Source organism: Salmo trutta, chromosome 23 (genome assembly GCF_901001165.1).
Source record: "Salmo trutta chromosome 23, fSalTru1.1, whole genome shotgun sequence".
Taxonomy (NCBI): Eukaryota; Metazoa; Chordata; class Actinopteri; order Salmoniformes; family Salmonidae; genus Salmo; species Salmo trutta.
The window spans coordinates 25,051,278-25,070,044 of NC_042979.1; the positions used below are offsets into that span (position 1 = coordinate 25,051,278).

Here is an 18,767-nt window from a genome sequence, read left to right on the forward strand (position 1 = left end):
CTTAGTCATACATCAGGACAACGCATTCAGTTACCTATCATTTCTTTCTACCCTTTCCCCACCCTGGCTGGGCCTTAGTCATACATCAGGACAACGCATTCAGTTACCTATCATTTCTTTCCACCCTTTCCCCACCCTGGCTGGGCCTTAGTCATACATCAGGACAACGCATTCAGTTACCTATCATTTCTTTCCACCCTTTCCCCACCCTGGCTGGGCCTTAGTCATACATCAGGACAACGCATTCAGTTACCTATCATTTCTTTCCACCCTTTCCCCACCCTGGCTGGGCCTTAGTCATACATCAGGACAACGCATTCAGTTACCTATCATTTCTTTCCACCCTTTCCCCACCCTGGCTGGGCCTTAGTCATACATCAGGACAACGCATTCAGTTACCTATCATTTCTTTCCACCCTTTCCCCACCCTGGCTGGGCCTTAGTCATACATCAGGACAACGCATTCAGTTACCTATCATTTCTTTCTACCCTTTCCCCACCCTGGCTGGGCCTTAGTCATACATCAGGACAACGCATTCAGTTACCTATCATTTCTTTCCACCCTTTCCCCACCCTGGCTGGGCCTTAGTCATACATCAGGACAACGCATTCAGTTACCTATCATTTCTTTCCACCCTTTCCCCACCCTGGCTGGGCCTTAGTCATACATCAGGACAACGCATTCAGTTACCTATCATTTCTTTCTACCCTTTCCCCACCCTGGCTGGGCCTTAGTCATACATCAGGACAACGCATTCAGTTACCTATCATTTCTTTCCACCCTTTCCCCACCCTGGCTGGGCCTTAGTCATACATCAGGACAACGCATTCAGTTACCTATCATTTCTTTCCACCCTTTCCCCACCCTGGCTGGGCCTTAGTCATACATCAGGACAACACATTCAGTTACCTATCATTTCTTTCCACCCTTTCCCCACCCTGGCTGGGCCTTAGTCATACATCAGGACAACGCATTCAGTTACCTATCATTTCTTTCCACCCTTTCCCCACCCTGGCTGGGCCTTAGTCATACATCAGGACAACGCATTCAGTTACCTATCATTTCTTTCCACCCTTTCCCCACCCTGGCTGGGCCTTAGTCATACATCAGGACAACGCATTCAGTTACCTATCATTTCTTTCCACCCTTTCCCCACCCTGGCTGGGCCTTAGTCATACATCAGGACAACGCATTCAGTTACCTATCATTTCTTTCCACCCTTTCCCCACCCTGGCTGGGCCTTAGTCATACATCAGGACAACGCATTCAGTTACCTATCATTTCTTTCCACCCTTTCCCCACCCTGGCTGGGCCTTAGTCATACATCAGGACAACGCATTCAGTTACCTATCATTTCTTTCCACCCTTTCCCCACCCTGGCTGGGCCTTAGTCATACATCAGGACAACGCATTCAGTTACCTATCATTTCTTTCCACCCTTTCCCCACCCTGGCTGGGCCTTAGTCATACATCAGGACAACGCATTCAGTTACCTATCATTTCTTTCCACCCTTTCCCCACCCTGGCTGGGCCTTAGTCATACATCAGGACAACGCATTCAGTTACCTATCATTTCTTTCCACCCTTTCCCCACCCTGGCTGGGCCTTAGTCATACATCAGGACAACGCATTCAGTTACCTATCATTTCTTTCTACCCTTTCCCCACCCTGGCTGGGCCTTAGTCATACATCAGGACAACGCATTCAGTTACCTATCATTTCTTTCTACCCTTTCCCCACCCTGGCTGGGCCTTAGTCATACATCAGGACAACGCATTCAGTTACCTATCATTTCTTTCTACCCTTTCCCCACCCTGGCTGGGCCTTAGTCATACATCAGGACAACGCATTCAGTTACCTATCATTTCTTTCCACCCTTTCCCCACCCTGGCTGGGCCTTAGTCATACATCAGGACAACGCATTCAGTTACCTATCATTTCTTTCCACCCTTTCCCCACCCTGGCTGGGCCTTAGTCATACATCAGGACAACGCATTCAGTTACCTATCATTTCTTTCCACCCTTTCCCCACCCTGGCTGGGCCTTAGTCATACATCAGGACAACGCATTCAGTTACCTATCATTTCTTTCCACCCTTTCCCCACCCTGGCTGGGCCTTAGTCATACATCAGGACAACGCATTCAGTTACCTATCATTTCCCATCACAACATAAAGACCGAATCTGTCATTTGTATTTACAGTAAAAGGGGCTGCCCTGATCTTGTGCTGGTAGGGGCTACCCTACCAGCACAGTCTGGGTAGGCTGTGCTGGTAGGGTAGTCTACATGATGAGATTATTATGGATAAGAGCGAGAATTTTTTTTGTTTGTCAAATGGCAGTCAAGCATCGATCACCATGTCACCGGAATAAGACCCTCTAGATTTATTGGAAAGCAGCATCAAGCTAATCACAGTGCTGTGAAGTGCCTCATAACTTATTTCATCTGTAGCCTAATAAACTGCATGGATTCCCGAGCAGTGTTGCCAACTGATTTTCAGGGGAAGTTGCTAGAGGCAGGTCGATTTGTTGCTAAATGAAGTTGTGACATCATTGCGTGATGATGTCATTATGTAATAACGGAAAACTGCATCGGTACTAGAATACACAACGTTACTCAAATTGACTGGCCATCTCGGCGAAAAATATGATTTTACATTTGTTAGTTTAGATTTGTTTGTTTATTATCATATATTTTTATTTGTAAAAGTAATATAAACACAACACATTTTATATCATCAGATATTTTTATTTTTAAACACAACACATTGAATTATTAAACAATTACACATTATTGAACAATTACATTTTATTTATTTTGTTTAATAACTAGTAAACCTACACATTCTGAACAATTATACTTTTAAGCAGTGTATTGGTAGTTAATATGCTACCTAACTGATCAACAATTATAGGTACAAGCTAATAACAAGGTATATATGCTATCTTATTGAACTAGCAACTTAACTCAAATAATGATGCGTGCACTAGGCATCTCTCTCCAGCTCTCTCCAGGTTGTTGTGCTGCTTGGCTGGCTAGCTGCTCAATGGTTTCCTCCAGGTATTGCCACTGTTCTCGCACACACTGCAGAACACACTGCCACCATCAGCTGTGTATCTCCGCCAGTTCCAGAAAGTCCACTCCTTGCATACGTACTGTAAATATGATGAATCATAGATTGGCAAGGAAATCCTATTCATCTTCACTGTCCAACTGCATTGTCACGGAGCTGGAGCCAGCAGTAGAGGATGGAGTGGCCTTAAAGCTGTATGCTGCTGTGGTGCCAAACTGCTGCAGAACTTCACTTGGTAGTTTATGCTGGTAACAGGTATCACCAGCCAGCTTCAGTCCATACCGCACCAGGAGTATGGAGTTGAGAGTGTGCAGTGACATTCTATTTCTTAACTTTGACTTGACCACACTCATTTGGCTGAACAGCCGTTCAACCTCCGCAGTTGAGTGTGGCAAGGAGAGGGTACCGAGTGCAACTTTGCACAGTTCTTCAAATGGATTTGACCCGGAAGAGTCCGTGTAGTTATTGACTTTACTCCATAACAGATGGATGTTTCTCCATTGGGAAACAATTTTATCAATTGTTTGGGGCTGGTATACCAGTAGTTTAGCTACTTTAATAATTTCAGTGGTGCCTTTATTGTGCTTTAGCGTTTCCTTAATGCTGAACAAGGCCATGTTTCGCAAGGCTTCTAGGTTGTCTGGAAGCCTTGCTTGCAGCTCCTTGTTTAAAGCAACAATATAGTTGATGCACCGTCTCCGAATTACCTTTTTGTCCTCTGGCGCAAGACTGAGTTGGTACACCATGCTCTCGAAAAGGTACCCAAGGTATGGTGATGGACTGAGATGTCCATCAATGGCATCCTTCAAAACATACATTTTTGCCATAGGGTTGACTACTCTGCTGCAAATTGATGTTAAGAGGTGTACCAGATTGTCCAAAATCTTAACAGGATCTGTTTGCTCTCCCTCAAATGACTTCACTGCAACTTGTACGTCAGACAGGATTGATTTCAAGAATGTCAGGTAGACATAGCTGGTCTTGTCCATGTACATGGCATGGAGCACATCCGCCATGTAGCAATGCTCACTGGCCTTGGTCACCTCAAAGTCGAGTTTCAGTTCTTCCCACTGGCTCAATATACACGAGTTACTGCAGGCTCAATCGATAGCCAACGTGTGGCACACACTTTGGTGATCTGCAGGGGTTTCTGGCCACAATTAATGGTGGCATACACTGCTTTGTACGCCTCGCACCGTTTTGGGGAAATCGAAAACCAGTTGTAGTTTTCCTGATTAAGTACTCAACACTCCTATGAATGGTTTCTTTGGATGCTGCACCGACAGACAATTGTGAAGACTGGCACACACAGCAGATGAGTACCAAATTGGGCAATGCACATTCTTCCTTTAAAATCTTGTGCACCCCGTTGTGCACCCCAGTCATCACAGACACATTATCAGTGCCAATACCTGAAGATTCTCTTTTTTAAGGTTACACTTCTCAAGAAACTCAACTACCGCCTTTGCTATTGATCTGGCTTCGCCCCCCTCCAATTCAACCAGCCCGAGAAATGTGGACACAACGGTTCTTTTTTTAGCACTGAAATACCGAATCACCACACCCAGGTATTTCGAGACACTGACATCAGTGGACTCATCCAAAAGGAGACTGAACTTCTCATCCCCCACATCTGATGTTACCCTTTTGAGAAAATAAGGAGCCAGTACTCCCCTAATCATTTCTGTGCACTTGGTGCGGTGCATTTGGAAGTTTGTTGCTGCCACAAAATCTGAAAAGGCAGCTTTGCAAGCATTACGTAAATGGTCGCATGCTAGCAGCGAATAATGCTCCGCAATGGCCATTGCCATAGTAGCTTCTGCGCTTTTGCAGTTATCCACTTTCTTAACCAACTGTGGTAATGTAGACTGCGTTGTGGGGTTGTATGGTTTTGATTTATTTATATGCTTTGCTGTAGCACAATGTTTTTTGATGTCATACATTTTTGCAAGCATATCTGATTTGCAGTACACACAGTATGGCCGACAATCATCCCCAATTACTGGCTTCAGCCACCCTTTAAATTCATGTACAGACCTCCCACTCTTTTCTGTACTTCTGGCTATACAATTTTCATTGAAGACATGTTGATTGATGTTGTAAGTTCTGTTCAAGATCAAATATTTGTGACCAACTATATTCATTGGGTTTGTATCGTTGAACGCATACTACTGCTGCTGCAGTCAGCCAACAATGACTTGCAATTTACTGAAATTGCTGCTGGCCTGCTGCTGCCTGTGCACGAGCTGAGCGCCTTCTGCTGACGTCACTCACAATGCACTTTTGCAGCCAGGCATGTGTGTTGTGACTGAGTGTGTGACAGAGAAAAATCGGTTTTGTGTCATTTAGAGGGAAAATGGAAATGCCTTTATGCTCAAATACTGATATAATAACCATCATATCGAAGTAAATTTGTAGTCACACGATGATATGGGGTGTGGTCCTCCCACAACGACTCGGGAACAGTGATGCCAACTTAGCAATTTTGTTGCTAGATTTAGCAACTTTTCAGAGTACCCTGGCAACTTTTTTTTCAAACAGCACCTAGCATCAAATTTAGCTACTTTAAAAAAAAAGAAAGAACTTTTGGCAACATTTGAAAAGTGACTCAAACGCTAAAACATAATTAATTTTACCGAAACAAAAAGATCCCATTTCGAACAAACAAATTCTGTCGGAATTTATAAAATGACCCCATTTATAAAATGACACCGAAACTGCCTGTTTCTGTCAGAGCTGTCATGATTTTTTTTATACGATATGACTACTCACATAAAAACTGGATGGAAATGTGGTTTCCTGACTAATACTCAGAGGGTGGGGAATTTCTCAGGGGTTCATTCTTAGGGTCTACTGCTGCCCTCTTGTGGCTATGAGAACAATGTGCCGGTGATTATTTTCAATAGGACCTCTTCCATTTTTATTTTAAAAAGGCAAGTCAGTTAAGAACAAATTCGTATTTACAATGACGGCTAGGAACAGTGGGTTAACTGCCTTGTTCAGGGGCAGAATGACAGATTTCTACCTTGTCAGCTCAGGGATTCAATCTAGCAACTTTTCGGTTACTGGCCCAATGCTCTAACCACTAGGCTACCTCCATACAGTGCACTAGGGTAGATGGGCAATCATTTTCACTGGAATGTTAGCAGCTATAGCTTCTTCTTGACCACACATGGTAAAGCTTGTTGACCCAAGCCTATATTTGGGTCAGAGGTACTTGGTCAACATCCATAACATGTCTTGGTTAACTATTCCATCCTCAACATTGCAACAACCCATTTCTCTCTCCATGGTGACACAGCATAAAACACATTTTCAAGTTAATTATTCCTGAACACCAAACTCCCAAGAGTATTGTCCCTTGTACAGGTGTCTATCAAACTCCATCAACCCTAGTAGTCACCATGTTAAACAGAATATTGAAATAAATCACAAGGACTTCACTATTTTTAAATGAACATCACTCCCACTCAACTCAATGACTCCTCAACGCATTTCCCATCAGGACTAACATAGTTAGAGCTCCACACTGAATCAACTAACAGCATGGCATTGAATAACATCCCTGATTCCTAATGGATTGTCAACAGCTGTCATTAGGCTCCATTAGAGAGCTTCATTAGCTTTGCTTAGCCCCCTATGCATCATCCCTCCCCGCACCCCGTCTCTCCCCATCTCTAGAGGGTCTCCCTGTTCCCAATGTCCAGCTCCTTATCTATTATTAGCCTCTAGGTCTGACTATGGAGGGGTCAGTTTGACCACAGCTTTACCTGCTGTTGATGACCACACGTACACATGGACCCAGGTACCTATCCCTGTTTCTGGGTAGAGCTCTGCCCTCAGTACATACTGTGTGTATACATATCCAGTTCTCCTGACTGGTTGCCAGCCTTATTACCAGACAGGGCCCATAGCTCCAGTGTTTACCTATGGAAGTGTATGCCTTGATGTCAAACACAGGCTTGTCTTACACACACAAAGAGTACTGTTCACTAACTGTACTCACCTAGCTACTGTTATTTACCTACCCTGTCACCTCTGCTCCTCATGGCGGTCACTGTAAAACCAGTGAATAACAGTACTACTCTTCCCTTTCTGAGAAGATACACATTGTACCTACCACCGGTGGCTGGTGGCAACTTAATTGGGGAGGATGGCTCATAGTAATGGCTGGAACAGAGTTAATTGAATTGTATCAAACACATCAAACACAGTTTCAAATGCTTAATACCATTCCATTGACTCCATTCCAGCCATTCTTATAAGCCGTCCTCCCCTCACCAGACTCCTGTGGAACCTACCCATGACAACTTTACCTACTAACCTACAAAGCATGGCACCTACACTCACATATCTGTGTATTAGTGTGTGTGTGCGCGTGCACGTGTGAAAGAGAAAACAAGAGGTAGTATGCTCATGTATGCGAGTGTGTTTGCGTTTGTGTAAATTTCTAAATGTGTGTATTACATGTTGCTGTGGAGAGTGTATTTGCTTATTTTGTGTATTCCAGTGGAGGCTTCTGAGGGGAGAACGGCTCTTAATGACTGGAACGGAGCGAATGGAATGGCATCAAACCATGTCTTTGATGTACTTGATACCATTCCACCTATTCCCCTCCAGCCATTATCACAAGCCCGTCCTCCCCAATTAAGGTGCCACCAACCTCCTGTGGTGTATACTGATGTGCATCCTGCTGCTCTCTCATATATAGTCTAAGACATCCGAGTTGCTAGATTTAATAATGTATCCGTTTCGGCTCCACTGGGTCACATAAGCCTCTCTCTGGCCCTGCTGTGTCTGGATGGCTTCATCTCTCCATGGACAACAGCCTCTGTCTACATGTGTACTGGAAAAAACATCCATAAGCTTCCTCAATAGATACAGCCTATGGAGATATGCGATAAGATCATGCTAAAAATAAGCACAAATAAGTTTAGCACATAAAAGGAACATAAAAGGTAAGGCTTTGGATGGTGACATGTCCAGATTGCTCTGATTAGGAGCACATCTCCATTGATGTACACCTCATCCTGTACATAGGGGCTGCATCCCAAATGGCACCATATGGGCCCTGGTCAAAAACAGTGTGCTATATACAGGTTGTCCTGGATGCAGAACTGAGCGATTTCCCCTTAGATAGGCCAGCTGTAAAGTCAAAATTGGCTATATTTTAAAGATTCATGAAAAAGTGGTCTTAATTTAAGGTTAGAGTTAGGCATTAGGCTTAGCAGTGTGGTTAAGTTTAGGGTTCAGGTTAGGGTAAGGTAAAAAAAAATCGGAATTTATGATTTTGTGGTTGTGCCAGCTAGTGACCACTCTGCAGAGCTGCCTCCAGAACAAGATTCATGACAAAAAAACGCTAACCTGTGCACTATATAGGAAATAGGGTACTATTTCAGACATAGCCAGCAGTCTCTGACCACAAGGTAGGCTCCCCACAGGGTCATTTTGTTCTAGCCAGCCCTCACAGGTTTATGTAACCTAGCCCAGTGTTCTGTAGCACTCATACCACAACACACTCAAACCACACCATAACACACCACCACAACAACCTGGCCTTCACAATACACACACACGCACACGCACACGCACACACACACACACACACACACACACCGCTTCTGCTTTGTATCAGAATTTCTGCAAATAAGACGCTCCTAGGTTGAAAAACTCCCTCCTCAAACAAAGTTCTCGCTCTCCTTTTCATCCGCTCTTATTTGTCTTTCTCTCATATCTCTCTGTGTGATGCCGTGACCCCTAATCTAATGTCCTCTGCTGCAGACCCAACTGAATTATTAATCCTGGAGAGAAACACACACACAGAGAGCGAAACACACACACAGAGACAGAGAGAGAGAGACAGAGAGAGACAGAGAGAGAGAGAGGGGCATGGTAGAGGTGGCAGGGTAAGAGAGAATATCTCCCACTTCCTCTCTATTTCTCCTCTCCCTCTATTTCTTTCACAAACCATGGCATGCCTTGTAAAATCACCGGACAATAACAATGAAAAATGTTATTTATTTCCACGGGGCAACGCTTTTACAGAATGAAATTAGATTGTATGAAGGAGCCAGAGAGAGTGAAAGAGGGAGAGATGGAAGGGGAGAGTAACAGAGAGAAATGGAGAGGGAGAGAGATGGAAGGGAGTAAGAGAAGGACAGAGAGAGAGATGGAGAGAGAGATATGGAGATGCAGAGAGAGAGATATGCAGGAGAGAGAGATGCATGCAGTACTCTGGGTGATTAAATGCGGTGGTGATCTGTCTGTGGGCAGCAGGAGCGGGGATTAGAGAAACACAGGATCAAACTACAGCGCAGAGAGATGGAGAAATAAGGACAGATTGATGCAGAGAGCAAAAGAGAGAGAGCTGAAGAGATCGAGGGAGAGAGAAGAATGGAGAGATCAATAGGGAGAAGGACGGAGAGGAATTGATAAGGAAGGCGATAGAGTAAAGAATAAAAGGGGTATCGAATAAATATAGAAGAGGGAGATTGAGAGTGAATGCGGTAAGCTAGAAGGGGGACTGGGAGAGCGAGGGAGGAGGAGAAAGAGGAGTAGTGAGGGTTTCCTGTCTTTTTCACTGTGGACAGTGGTGTACACAGTCTGTGTCACTGTGGCTCAGTATGCCCACTCTTAAAGCACAGAGTTAGTTACTCATGGCTACACCGCGAACAAAGGCACACACACACGCATCCAATTAAAACGGCAGCCTCTCTGCATCAGCTCATGAACCACTTTGTGTGACCAAACTGTGTTTGAACTAAGCCCATAACCCATGTCTGGATGCTCAGAGATCTGTAGCTTGACACAGTATGTGTCCCAAATGGCACTCTATTCCCTACATAGTAAACTACAAAGGTGTCAAAGTAGTGCACTATGTAGGGAATAGTGTGCCATTTGGGAAGCAGCTTCATCAAATAAATTCAATAGCATCTTTCGTAAATTCCCCAAATCTCCTTGCTTTCCTACATTATAATGGAGATTGTGGGGCCGTTTGAGTGTACATAATGTGTGTGTAATATCCAGACCAACATACCATGGTGATGGCGCCTCTTCCTTGCTACACACTGTCCTTCCTCGTTCTCCTCCAATGGGGTGAGGCAGGGGCCGCAGTAGGAGGTGCCAGGTTTGCAGAAGTGCCGCCCCTCACGGGCACAGTCTATGTGGTGCGGGCACTTACCCCCAGCTAAATAGAAAAAGAGAGTCAGACATTAGATAACACTTTTGCTCACCTCCTCTAACAGAACATACTGCATCATGGTCATCATGATTCTTATGGAGTGTGTGTGAGAGGACAGGAACATGAGTGTGTCACATCATCCCCCAGGTGTCATGACAAAAGAGGCTGCTTGGAGACAAGATGCCATGTAGTCATGACAACTGATTGAATTAAAGATGAATTGACGCACCAGTGGCAAACAACATTTTATTATGTACAACGTAGAGGGATTTCGAATTGCAAAGCCTTCTGACTGTGCTATTGTCTTCATTGCATGAACATCATGTATTGGTTAGAACTCTGTTTTCAGACACAGACCCAAAGTATTGTAATCACATTGTGCTGAATTTAAAAACAGTTACCAGGGAACTGAGGAGAGCTGCTGAGGGGAGGACGGCTCATAATAATGGCTGGAACGGAGCGAATGGAATTTCATACCATTCCACTTATTGCGGTCTAGCCATTACCACGAGCCTGTCCTCCCCTAAGGTGCCACCAACCTCCTGTGACACACACACACGTCTTTACCTGTTCCCTGGCTCTATTGACCTTAGCAGTGTCATCTATCAAAATGATTGAAAGAATATACAATTACACCTTCAAGACCTAGATCATGATGTTCTGCTGATCAGGATTATAAACCAGGTTGACAGCATGAATGCTGGGACACACACACACACACACACACACAGACAGAGAGAGAGAGAGAGAGAGAAAGTGGGTCACAAGGTGTATTTTGTTGCAGAGGGTAGGCAAGGACATAGCAATAGACTTAGCAGCCTATTTCTTTTTTTACCTTTATTTAACTTGGCAAGTCAGTTAAGAACAAATTCTTATTTTCAATGACGGCCTAGGAACAGTGGGTTAACTGCCTGTTCAGGGGCAGAACGACAGATTTGTACCTTATCAGCTCGGGGATTTGAACTTGCAACCTTTCGGTTACTAGTCCAACACTCTAACCACTAGGCTACCCTGCCGCCCCATCAGGGCTTAAAAAGGCAGAGTTTAAAAAAATATTTTTAACCTTTATTTAACTAGGCAAGTCAGTTAAGGACAAATTCTTATTTACAATGACGGCCTACCGGGGAACAGTGGGTTAACTGTCGTTCATGGGCAGAACGACAGATTTTTACCTTGTCAGCTCGGGGATTCGATCCAGAAACCTTTCGGTTACTGCCTCAATGCTCTAACCACTAGGCTACCTGCCGCCCCAGAGTGGTACAGTAACCATGGGCTATTACAAGTGCACAGTACAGAAGGAGGGTATTCATAGAAACTCATGCCCTCTAGGCTGACATCTGTCGCCATAATGACCTCCATGGCAACAGGATCTCTGACATCAGGAGTGAGTCCCAGTAGAGTTTATGTTAGTGTGTACTGTATGTCAGTGGAGGCTGCTGCGGGGAGGACAGCTCATTAGAATGGCTATATAATGAGTTCCACTTATACTGCTCCAGCCATTAACATGAGCCCATCCTCCCCAATTAAGGTGCCACCAACCTCCTCTGCTGTATGTTTGTATGTCATAGGCTGTGTCCAAAATCTGGATTGCCCACTACTTACTGCATACTGTTTACTAATCTTACAACATACAGTGGGGGAAAAAAGTATTTGATCCCCTGCTGATTTTCTACGTTTGCCCACTTACAAAGAAATGATCAGTCTATAATTTTAATAGTAGGTTTATTTGAACAGTGAGAGACAAAATAACAACAAAAAATCCTGAAAAACGCATGTCAAAAATGTTATAAAATTATTTGCATTTTAATGAGGAAAATAAGTATTTGACCCCTCTGCAAAACATGACTTAGTACTTGGTGGCAAAACCCTTGTTGGCAATCACAGAGGTCAGACGTTTCTTGTAGTTGGCCACCAGGTTTGCACACATCTCAGGAGGGATTTTGCTCCACTCCTCTTTGCAGATCTTCTCCAAGTCATTAAGGTTTCGAGGCTGACATTTGGCAACTCGAACCTTCAGCTCCCTCCACAGATTTTCTATGGGATTAAGGTCTGGAGACTGGCTAGGCCACTCCAGGACCTTAATGTGCTTCTTCTTGAGCCACTCCTTTGTTTCCTTGGCCGTGTGTTTTGGGTCATTGTCATGCTGGAATACCCATCCACGACCCATTTTCAATGCCCTGGCTGAGGGAAGGAGGTTCTCACCCAAGATTTGACGGTACATGGCCCCGTCCATCGTCCCTTTGATGCGGTGAAGTTGTCATGTCCCCTTAGCAGAAAAACACCCCAAAGCATAATGTTTCCACCTCCATGTTTGACATTGGAGATGGTGTTCTTGGGGTCATAGGCAGCATTCCTCCTCCTCCTCCAAACACAGCGAGTTGAGTTGATGTCAAAGAGCTCCATTTTGGTCTCATCTGACCACAACACTTTCACCAGTTGTCTTCTGAATCATTCAGATGTTCATTGGCAAACTTCAGACGGGCATGTATATGTGCTTTCTTGAGCAGGGGGACCTTGCGGACGCTGCAGGATTTCAGTCCTTCACGGTGTAGTGTGTTACCAATTGTTTTCTTGGTGACTATGGTCCCAGCTGCCTTGAGATCATTGACAAGATCCTCCTGTGTAGTTCTGGGCTGATTCCTCACCGTTCTCATGATCATTGCAACTCCACGAGGTGAGATCTTGCATGGAGCCCCAGGCCGAGGGATATGGACAGTTCTTTTGTGTTTCTTCCATTTGCGAATAATCGCACCAAATGTTGTCACCTTCTCACCAAGCTGCTTGGTGATGGTCTTGTAGCCCATTCCAGCCTTGTGTAGGTCTACAATATTGTCCCTGACATCCTTGGAGAGCTCTTTGGTCTTGGCCATGGTGGAGAGTTTGGAATCTGATTGATTGATTGCTTCTGTGGACAGGTGTATTTTATACAGGTAACAAACTGAGATTAGGAGCACTCCCTTTAAGAGTGTGCTCCTAATCTCAGCTCGTTACCTGTATAAAAGACACCTGGGAGCCAGAAATCTTTCTGATTGAGAGGGGGTCAAATACTTATTTCCCTCATTAAAATGCAAATCAAGTTATAACATTTCTGACATGCGTTTTTCTGGATATTTTTGTTGTTATTCTGTCTCTCACTGTTCAAATAAACCTACCATTAAAATTATAGACTGATCCTTTCTTTGTCAGTGGACAAACGTACAAAATCAGCAGGGGATGAAATACTTTTTCCCCCCACTGTACTATTTAGAACATACTGTTTAGTAAAAATGAATGCAGTAAGCAACAAATATCAGAATACTAGGCTCATTCTACTGAGAATGTGTCATCTAATCCGCAATCGCGTTGATTCCCACCATTCGTTAATTTTGGTATAGCGGGTCCCCTCAGCTGATTATCAGCCGTTGTCTCGAAAGACGATTCTATTGCTCAATAGTGTGTAGCGAATTCTGCTAGATGTGTACGACATCCTGGCATTTAAAGCCTATACATTTCACATACTCCAATCCAGTGGAGGCTGCTGAGGGGAGGACAGCTCATAATAATGGATGGAATGGAGTCAATGGAATGGCATCAAACACATAAAAGACATGGTTGATATCACTCCATTCCAGAGATTTTCATGAGCTATCCTCCCCTCAGCAGCCTCCACCGCTCCAATCTGTGATTGTCAACATCCCTATCTAACCTATCTAGCCCATGTGATGTGGCTTTGGAGGCCACATATCCTGCCCTTTGAAGGATTTTAATCCCAACTTCCCTTCATGTATATCTCTGTCCACTTCTCTTCAACCGTGGTTCTTTTCATCAAATTGTGCCAGATCATTTTTTTTCTTCTTCTCTGTAGTACCAAATAAATATATCTGAAAGCATTGTTCAGATCATTATATCTGTGTTGCCTCTGTGGTGTAAATATCATTAGCCTGCAGTAGTTTTCTTTTTAAGCAGGAAGTTAATGTTGCACAGAAAATTGAAGCCCTAAAGACTGTGATCTTTAAGCTTCACTAACACACACACACACACACACACACACACACACAGTCCCCAGCTGAAGCACCACCTCTTTGCTGTGGGTCATGGTAGTGAATTAAGAGATAAGTGCATCATCAGCCCAAGGTACCACAGCATGAAGCAATTAAAGGAGAATAGTCTGAGTCACACCCAAGGCACTTCATTAAACCTGCGACTGAGGTGGGTGGAAAGAAAGAATGGTGAGAGAAAGAGGTGGGAGAGGCTTAATACAGACGAGCTCATTGCTAGAGCACCACTTCTGAGGCATGTGTGGAGACACTGACAGTATGGCTAAAGGCTCTAGTCAAAAGAAGTGCACTATGTAAGGGAATAGGATGCAGTGTCTATAGGGTCTTCATGACACCATCACTATCATCACTGTCCTCATTTTGTCGATCGCCACAAACACAATGTGATTACAGAAGGAGAGAATGTCAATAAACCATAGGAGGTCAGGTTGTCACCTTCACCATGCCTCCCATACCACTCACTAATTAGCAAACATGAAGATCTCCACGAGAGAGAGAGAGAGAGCACCATCCAGTCAGGTGGGACCAGAGAGGTGTAAATACAGTTATGTAACGCCAGAATAAGTCGATATGAGACATGAAAAATGACTATTCTAGCCATCTGCTGCCTGCCAGGCTGTGCAATCATAAACAGTTCCAAGAAGGGCAGACCAGCAAACAGTGCCATGACATGTGTACCACAGATGGTGAAAAACACTGATGTGGCAATGTTGACCATTTATTGACTTAAGGTGGTATCATCAGAAGTCATGAGAAAAGCTAGAAAATTACACAAATCAGTGCATAGGAGGAGTGGAGTGGGCTTCCTATACAATTACATTTGAGTCATTTAGCAGAAGCTCTGATCCAGATGAAGTGAGACAACCACATACTGTATCAGTCAGAGTAAGCAGATTTTCCTCCAAAAACGATCTATCGGCAAACTCAGAGAGAGGAGAGTCTATGGACATGCCTGGTGCCCAAAATGGATGACGTACGTACAGTGGGGGGAAAAAGTAATTGATACCCTGCTGATTTTGTACGTTTGCCCACTTACAAAGAAATGATCAGTCTATAATTTTAATAGTAGGTTTACTTGAACAGTGAGAGACAGAATAACAACAAAACAATCCAGAAAAACGCATGTCAAAAATGTAAAAAAAATATTTTCTTTTTAATGAGGGAAATAAGTATTTGACCCCTCTGCAAAACATGACTTAGTACTTGGTGGCAAAACCCTTGTTGGCAATCACAGAGGACAGACATTTATTGTAGTTGGCCACCAGGTTTGCACACATCTCAGGAGGGATTTTGTCCCACTCCTCTTTGCAGATCTTCTCCAAGTCATTAAGCTTTCGAGGCTGACGTTTGGCAACTCGAACTTTCAGCTCCACTCCACAGATTTTCTATGGGATCAAGGTCTGGAGACTGGCTAGGCCACTCCAGGACCTTAATGTGCTTCTTCTTGAGCAACTCCTTTGTTGCCTTGGCCGTGTGTTTTGGGTCATTGTCATGCTGGAATACTCATCCACGACCCATTTTCAATGCCCTGGCTGAGGGAAGGAGGTTCTCACCCAAGATTTGACGGTACATGGCCCCGTCCATCGTCCCTTTGATGCGGTGAAGTTGTCATGTCCCCTTAGCAGAAAAACACCCCCCAAAGCACAATGTCTCCACCTCCATGTTTGACGGTGGAGACGGTGTTCTTGGGGTCATAGGCAGCATTCCTCCTCCTCCAAACACGGCGAGTTGAGTTGATGTCAAAGAGCTCCATTTTGGTCTCATCTGACCACAACACTTTCACCAGTTGTCCTCTGATTCATTCAGATGTTCATTGGCAAACTTCAGACGGGCATGTATATGTGCTTTCTTGAGCAGGGGGACCTTGCGGGCGCTGCAGGATTTCAGTCCTTCACGGAGTAGTGTGTTACCAATTGTTTTCTTGGTGACTATGGTCCCAGCTGCCTTGAGATCATGGACAAGATCCTCCCGTGTAGTTCTGGGCTGATTCCTCAACGTTCTCATGATCATTGCAACTCCACGAGGTGAGATCTTGCATGGAGCCCCAGGCCGAGGGAGATTGACAGTTCTTTTGTGTTTCTTCCATTTGCGAATAATCGCACCAACTGTTGTCACCTTCTCACCAAGCTGCTTGGCAATGGTCTTGTAGCCCATTCCAGCCTTGTGTAGGTCTACAATCTTGTCCCTGACATCCTTGGAGAGCTCTTTGGTCTTGGCCATGGTGGAGAGTTCGGAATCTGATTGATTGATTGCTTCTGTGGACAGGTGTCTTTTTTACAGGTAACAAGCTGCAGTTAGGAGCACTCCCTTTAAGAGTGTGCTCCTAATCTTAGCTCATTACCTGTATAAAAGACACCTGGGAGCTAGAAATCTTTCTAATTGAGAGGGGGTCAAATACTTATTTCCCTCATTAAAATGCAAATCAATTTATAACATTTCTGACATGCATTTTTCTGGATATTTTTGTTGTTATTCTGTCTCACACTGTTCAAATAAACCTACCATTAAAATTATAGACTGATCCTTTCTTTGTCAGTGGGCAAACGTACAAAATCAGCAGGGGATCAAATACTTCCCCCCCCCCACTATATGTTGCGCAGTGAGAGTTGAGTGGAGACGAATGGATTCGGTTCAGTCAGTCATTCTATTGAGCCCTCCCCAGCTAACTATTCTGAACAAAAATATGTAAGAAACATGTAAAGTGTTGGACCCATGCTTCATGAGAATTGTTAGACATTTTTCATACGCACAAAAAGCATATTTCTCTCAAATTTTGTGCACAGATTTGTTTACATCCCTGTTAGTGAGCAATTCTCCTTTGCCAAGATATGCCACACCTGTCAGGTGGATGGATTATCAAGAAGCTGAAAAAGTCAATGTCCGCGCCACCATGGAAATCTTATTAACATGATCAAATCTGTCAGTTTAAGCTAGTGCATCTGACCGTAAGGCGCTAGAGGGTAGTGCGTACGGCCCAGTACATCACTTGGGCCAAGCTTTCTGCCATCCAGGACCTATATACTAGGCGGTGTCATATGAAAGCCCCCCCAAAAATGTCAGAGACTCCAGTCACCCAAGTAATAGACTGTTTTCTCTGCTACCGGAGCGCCAAGTCTAGGACCAAAAGGCTCCTTAACAGCTTCTACCCCCAAGCCATAAGACTGCTGAACAGTTAATAGCCACCAGACTATTTACAGTGGCTTGTGAAAGTATTCACCCCACTTGGCATTTTTCCTATTTTGTTGCCTTACAAACCTGGAATTAAAATTGATTTTTTGGGGGGTGTGTATCATTTCATTCACACAACATGCCTACCACTTTGAAGATGTAAAATATTTTTTCTTGTGAAACAAACAAGAAATAAGACAAAAAACATAAAACTTGAGCGTGCATAATTATCCCCCCCCCCCATGCTTCACTGTGGGGATGGTATTCTCGGGGTGATAAGAGGTGTTGGGTTTGCGCCAGACATAGCGTTTTCCTTGATGGCCAAAAAGCTACATTTTAGTCCCATCTGACCAGAGTACATTCTTCCATATGTTTGGGGAGTCTCCCACATGCTTCTTGGCAAACACCAAACGTGTTTGCTTATTTTGTTCTTGAAGCAATGGCTTTTTTCTGGCCACTCTTCCGTAAAGCCCAACTCTGTGGAGTGTACGGCTTAAAGTGGTCCCATGGACAGATACTCCAATCTCCGCTGTGGAGCTTTGCAGCTCCTTCAGGGTTATCTTTGGTCTTTTTGTTGCCTCTCTGATTAATACCCTCCTTGCCTGGTCTGTGAGTTTTGGTGGGCGGCCCTCTCTTGGCAGGTTTGTTGTGGTGCCATATTCTTTCCATTAAAAAAAAGGGTTTAAAATGGTGTTCTGTGGGATGTTCAAATTTCCTGATATTTTTTTATAACCCAACCCTGATCTGTACTTCTCCACAACTTTGCCCCTGACCTGTTTGGAGAGTTCCTTGGTCTTCATGGTGCCGCTTGCGTGATGGTGCCCCTTGCTTAGTAGTGTTGCAGACTCTGGGGCCTTTCAGAACAGGTGTCAGATCATGTGACACTTAAATAAAGTCCACCTGTGTGCAATCTAACTAATTATGTGACTTCTGAAGGTAATTGGTTGCACCAGATCTTATTTAGAGGCTTCATAACAAAGGGGATGAATACATATGCACACACCACTTTTCCCGTTTGTAATTTATAAAAAAAAAATTGAAACAAATAAATAATTTCACTTCACCAATTTGGACTATTTTGTGTCAATTACATGAAATCCAAATAGAAATCCATTTAATTTACAGGTTGTAATGCAACAAAATAGGAAAAACGCCAAGGGGGATGAATACTTTTGCAAGGCACTGTACAATGATACCCCCTCCATTTGTTTTGTATACTGCTGCTACTTGCTGTTTATTATCTATGCATAGTCACTTCACCCCTACCTACATGTGCAAATTACCTCAACTAACCTCAACCCTCACACA

The 18,767-nt window shown here is 44.0% G+C and overlaps 1 protein-coding gene across 1 annotated transcript in view; it reads right to left on the reverse strand.

Annotated features, from left to right (window-relative positions):
- LOC115159659 (neural proliferation differentiation and control protein 1) overlaps nucleotides 1–18,767 on the reverse strand; it is a 43,300-nt gene that overhangs the window by 7,875 nt on the left and 16,658 nt on the right. Inside the window, exon 2 of the mRNA XM_029709598.1 lies at nucleotides 10,111–10,260. Coding sequence (XP_029565458.1) covers nucleotides 10,111–10,260 — 150 coding nt within the window. The remainder of the gene's footprint in view (nucleotides 1–10,110; nucleotides 10,261–18,767) is intronic.